The sequence below is a fragment of the Lonchura striata genome, chromosome 2, assembly GCF_050655825.1.
Source record: "Lonchura striata isolate lonStrDom1 chromosome 2, ASM5065582v1, whole genome shotgun sequence".
Classification (NCBI taxonomy): domain Eukaryota; kingdom Metazoa; phylum Chordata; class Aves; order Passeriformes; family Estrildidae; genus Lonchura; species Lonchura striata.
The window spans coordinates 101209237-101215236 of NC_140704.1; the positions used below are offsets into that span (position 1 = coordinate 101209237).

Sequence of the window (6000 nt, forward strand, 5' to 3'; positions counted from 1 at the left end):
GACCATGTAGAAAGTCAACTGTAGTAGTGATATGATAAGATGAGCTAACACAGTGGAAATTATAAAAAGTGTGTTTGTTTCTAGCATTTTTTATAATAATTTATTTATTGCAAAAATTTCTTTTGATCTCCATAAACAATGTTCTGTTCTTGGACCTAATTACCTGTTAGAAATGCAGGGAGAAATAGATCATTTTATGATGCTAATTATGTAAAGCGTGGTCATACCATTGCAAAGTGGCTAATACTCAAACTTTTTGATAGAAACAAAAAGTTTGAGATCTCTTCTGTAGTAGCTGTTGTATTCTGTGAATTGCTTTTGCTTTTAGACTCTTCAGAGTTTCAGTCTAGAGTGATAGTATTTCCTTCTCTCTCTTGGGCTCTGCTTTCATAAGTGTAAGCCATGCTGAATAACCAATTCCCTCTGTGAAAATTAAATTACCAATATTATATTCACATGAAGAAAACCACAATGAGTTTCTATACTGGGTTACTTGCTTTTAACCAGATGCTCATATATATTGTCAAGATTCAGTGAAGCTGGGATTATTTAGTAAAGGACTTTTTCATTAGAGGAATTTATGTTAGAATGCCTTCCTCTTGCAACAGGGGAATTGATTTTGGTCTTCTCAGAATCTTCTTAAAGTGGAGGCAAAACCTGAGATAGTGTATGTCATATGAATGCACAGTTCTTTTTCTTCAAAGCTTGCAAAAATAGAGGACGTTCCTCTGGCTGTCAGTGAAGGGAGGAGTGGTGCTGTAGGTTCTTACAAGTCACTTCCAACTCGAGACATTCTATGACACCTTTAACATTTGTTAATAGCATGCAATAATAAGTAAGGAATCAAGAATACATTATCTAAGTAATGCATTGGTTCACTTCAAATGTTGCTAGCTTATTTTTGGTTAGAAACAACGAGTGCAGAGCAAAAAGCTTATGTAGTGATGGGAATTAGCCTTTAAAGAAATATATTGTGTTGGATCAACTTTTATGTATCTACACTGCATAAATTATTATAGAAGAAAATGTATGTTACCATATTAACTTTTTAACTATGCAGCAGATTCTTTTTAATACATAATTATTTTAAAAAATCCCTGACTAATATTGGGTTGCCTTTAATGTTCAAATTTAACAATACTACTAGTGTTCAGTCAAGTATATAGATTGAAAGGTCAAACAGCAGCAAACAAGTAATGGAATACTATAAATTCTAAAACCTTTTTTTTTTTCCTTTTAACAGAGTAACTTCCTGCAGAACTTTTTATCTCTTTCATTGCCAAAAGGAAGTAATAAAAATTCTGGTAATGTGTCTACTCTCTGGCTTAAGCTGCTACTGAACATATCTTTTGGAGAAGATGGACAACAGATGGTTATGAAGATAAATGGCTTTTTAGACCAGATCATTGAAATGTGTAAATACAAGCACAAGAGCAGCCAACATCTAGCACTTCTTATTCTACATAACATATGTTTTAGTCCAGCTAATAAACCAAAGATACTAGGTAATGGTAAGTATCTGAAGGGTATGCAAACTGTTGTTCTCTGATAATATGATGGCTTCCAGAAGACTATATTTTCATGACAGTTTGGGCCACTGACCAAGAACTCAATGCTGTAATTTAGAAGAGCATATTTATAAAAATTAATTTTTGAAGTAATTACAGAATACATATTTGGCAAAGAGACAATTACAGTAATACATAATAAAAGGAAAACCAAATAAATAGTTCTCAAAAGAAAATCAAGATTCATTGTTAGGCAGATCATTTGGATATAATAACAGATTTTGAATGAAAGGAGTTTTGCAATTTTCTCAAACAGCTAGTTTTTCAGGGAGGGTTGAAGGATTCTTTGTATCAGTCAATTTGAAATAATTGAAGTTCTTATCTTTCAGTTGGACAAAACTTTCTTAGCTTGTGCAAATCATGAATGTTGAGAGAAACTATTTTATGTCTTGTCATGTACAGAAAATGTCATGGCATATATGTTTAATGTAACAATATGTTTAGAACTTTTTTATTGGTTATTTGTAGAAGGCATGTTTCTTTCCCTCATTTAATTGCAGAGAGAATGCTCCTATCTTTGTTTCAAATTCTCAGGAGGTTTTCCATAGTGTCCATGCTTTTTCTTTTTCCTAAGATGTAGATTTACTGCCTTAATTAAATATACATTATTTAGTTACATGGTCTATGAATTTTTGTTGTGAAGAAGCAAAGTGGAGGAGTTTGGCTTCCGAGCAATGCAAGAAAATTAAGGCACCTACAGTGGGGTGGCAAATATTTCTCACTGGTTGCAAATCATCTGCATAATAAGTATGAAGGGAAATAGAAACATCTTAATATCTATCCTGATGTGGCTCTAATTGTGGCTACTGGGAGTTATAAAACAGTTTCACAGCTTACTTAGTCCCTAAGCATAGCTGATAGCTATACATAATGTTCATGTTTTATTACTGGTGGCTTAACTTTTTAGCATTACTTGGTTTTGTTTTGCTGTATTATTTTTAACACTTCTTTCAATGTACTGTGCTGATTTTATGAGCATATTGAAATTTAATCGATAATAAAGTTTCTGTAATTCCTCTGCCATACCAGTACTTGTCATAAAAATAAGTATACTCCAAGCATCAATCTACTGAGGCATGTAAATATATTTACATTGCTCTTGATTATATTTTCTAGATGCATTTGGTTTCATGTTTTTTTATTTGTCTCATTAGATCAAGCCATTGCAGTACTGTCTTCCTGTTTGGAAAGTAACAGTCCTGCTGTTCAGAGAATAGGAGCAGCTTCGCTTTGGGCTTTGCTTCACAACTATCAGAAGGTTAGTATTGCAGAAAACTGTGAAAAAACTGTAATGTTATACTTTTATGCTGTAAACAATACAGTAATCTCTAAGTAAATAATAATAAAGTTTACAGTTGTCATTCTGTTTTATTTTAATCCTGTAGCTGCTGAGGCTGGGAGATTAAACAACACAGTATAGAAGCAGTATGTCCTTTGTAATTTGTGACTTCTTATACAAATGCAGTTTATATGGTGATACAATTATATTAAATCTAAAAATTCCTACATCTCATGCTCTGATGAATTATTGCAGTTTTTTTAAACTCTCTTAAGGTGTGGTCATGTGGGCAAGAAAGCTCATTGTGTTTTGTGTGTTTGTGTGTGCTACAGGCAAAAGTAACTTTGAAGAATCCATCTATAAGGAGAAGAATAGATGAAGCTTATTCTTTAGTGAAGAAAAGTAGGTCTTACTTCTACCTAATGTCAATTCTTAATTTTTCCATCATTAAAGCGTTTCAATTTATATCATCATAGTAAGTTTTTGTTGTGCTACAAGTTTTTGAAAGGATACTTCTGTCCCTAAAATCACAATTAGCAATGTGGTTTATGGTTAGGCATCTTATAAACAGAGATGGAGAAAAATGCCTTAGGTGAAGACCTTAGGTAATTACCAATGTTAGTTTTGAACCTTGGTTAGGTCTGGTTAGTTTAGAACCATAGGTCTGATCAATAAAAAAACTTTTCACAGGACAGTTCTGTGAATCTTTAAATCTTAAATTTAGCGATAAGAAAAATTGTTCTTTTAGTAATGACTTCGCCTAACCGTGCTCAGCCTCAGAGTGTTGAGCCACACAGGGAACGGATCAGAACAGAGCATTGTTAACACCTTAAAGTATTCTGGCATGGGTTAGTGACATTCTGAAAGCTTCAGATCTTGCTTAAGTCGCTGAACATAACTCTTCTTTGAATGGCTGCAATACAATAGATTCAGCTGAAGAACATTCAGTATGGAAGGTGTTCAAACACTGATCTGGAGCTTCAGTAGCTGATAATGGGTTTAGTGGTTGTTAGTCACATCAAGTTAGTCTAATCTTGAAAGGACATGATAATGTCTTTTTAAGCTAATGAGCTTTCCCACTAATTTAAATTGTTCTATACATGTACTCAAATAGGTGTATTGATTAAAGGGCTTATAATACAAGGTTTCCATAGTATTTGCATAACAGATCTACCACAAACTTTCTCTCTGCTTTGACCATTGTTTGTATCCTAATAAGGGGGAGATGTATTTTTCATAGAATATGTCATCATTTTTTCCAGTGCTGTCACCCAAATTCATTAATTTTGTGAGTATGCTGTTGTTTCAAACTCAGCCTTTACTAAGTCAATCCTTATACATAACAATACAACATTTCATATCCTGATAATATATTAATAAGTTTGTATTGTTCCTTATAGCAGAACTATCACTGATCAGAGACTTTTCAAAATACAATGTTGAATCAAGGTAGAAATATGTACCATTTACAGACTAGCACCTCATAACATTAATCCCCGTTTATTTATGTACTGCTATAGAACATAAGTCACAGACTGAAGTATTGATTCTTAATTCAATAAGCATTTACATACCAAAATAAGGAATATAACAGATTTTATGCAACTGGCATTGTTACAGTTTACAGTTGTGTAATATGTCATCAGTATTGTGACTAAAATATTCCTGCATTAAGGGTCTCAACTAGTCTGTGTTTGTAAAGCTTTAATCACTTAACAGTGATAATTGAGCTAAAATGGTGGATTGCTATTCTCAGTACATGTGGGGAAATATTTCAACATGGTTATTGTTACTTTACATTTCCTGCTTTGTTGTACCCAAGAGTAAAACCAAAATAGACTTTGCAACATAAAGTAAAAGTATTTTATTTGCTACTCATTAATACAGAGGTTAAGGTCACAAACCAGCATGAATTCTTGCAAGGCATTTAATGCAATCTTTGGAAAAGTAATTTTGTATTTAGAATCAACTAGAAATTCAAATTTTGGGTTTTTTCCCTTTCAGGTTCTCCCCAGCCGGAAGAAAATGAACTACATGCCTACCATGTAAAATGCTTAGAGAATATAGTGCAGCTTCTTGATTGTTAATTAATGGTCATCAGCTGACTTTTCATGGTGAAATTAAATAACTTGTTCAATGAGAGCCTGAAATTTGAAGAAAGCACTTCTGATGCACAGATTTGTGGCAGCAGCAGATCTGCTGTGGAAGAAATTTATGAAGCCTTTGAGGAAGGAGTTCATCACTTTGAACCAAAGAAATTGCACTGTTTCTGGTTCAAACTGTTTGTACTGTAATCCCAATGGGAAATTATAATTATACTACTATGTAAAGTATGTACACAGAAGAATGAATGTACAGGGGAAAATATTTGAAAAATTAGTAATTTTCTTAAATTATGCATTGAAATTGTTCCTGTAAAGTATTAGAATTTCTATTTTGGATTGTTCTTAATAAATGGGTTTTTAACTGAGATCAGCATTTGCTGTGAGTGAAGTGGAATTTTTAAGATTGCAAGTGTGCACGGTGTATGCTCAGATTCAAAAACTGAAAATGTTGGTGATTGTGGTGTGTTACACAGTTACAGAACAACAAGGTGTGTTGTGGTTTTGAAGATTTCAGTTCAAATTGCTGCATGTTTTTTAAGATGCTAACAATTTTAAAAGAGCTCTCAATTGCTGATATTAGAGGTGACAGTTATATTAACGTAGTTATTCAGGATATGGGGTGTGTGCATCCATTTTAGTTACATTACAACAATGCAGAAAATATTTGAGTCAAAATTTGTTAGTTTCTGAAGACTTCGCATCTTTTGCTTGCTTGTGGCAAATTCCCCCCTCTCCCCCCCACTATTATCCGGGTCTGTGTTGCCTTTGAAGTGCTACTATATAACTATTCTAAGTTTTTCAGTATTCTATGCTGAAAGAGTTTGAGAAAAAAAAAAAAAAACCTTGCTGTCTGAGCACAAATGTTTTTCTGGCCATGCTTCTGGAGTATCTGACAGGGTGTTTTAATTTACCTCAACACATAAAGCTTTTATTTTATGTCAGAGTCAGATAGAAGTGAGCTAATTCAAAGCAAAACCCAAATAACATGTCTTATAGCAAGACCATGTCTACCTGCAATTAGTCTTCTTAACCAGGTGATGAAAGTATT

General features: G+C 33.2%; 1 protein-coding gene across 8 annotated transcripts in view; it reads left to right on the plus strand.

Annotated features, from left to right (window-relative positions):
* Positions 1-5317, plus strand: part of RTTN (rotatin) — a 78871-nt gene extending 73554 nt beyond the window's left edge. For 7 of the 8 annotated variants that reach the window (XM_031503992.3, XM_085571874.1, XM_085571873.1 and 4 more), the window contains 4 exons: positions 1244-1511; positions 2723-2826; positions 3180-3249; positions 4852-5317. In XM_031503992.3, the coding sequence (XP_031359852.3) occupies positions 1244-1511; positions 2723-2826; positions 3180-3249; positions 4852-4934 (525 nt within the window). In that variant the 3' untranslated portion in view covers positions 4935-5317. The remainder of the gene's footprint in view (positions 1-1243; positions 1512-2722; positions 2827-3179; positions 3250-4851) is intronic. The other variant, XM_085571875.1, reaches the window with a different exon arrangement.
* Positions 5318-6000: the final 683 nt, after the last annotated feature.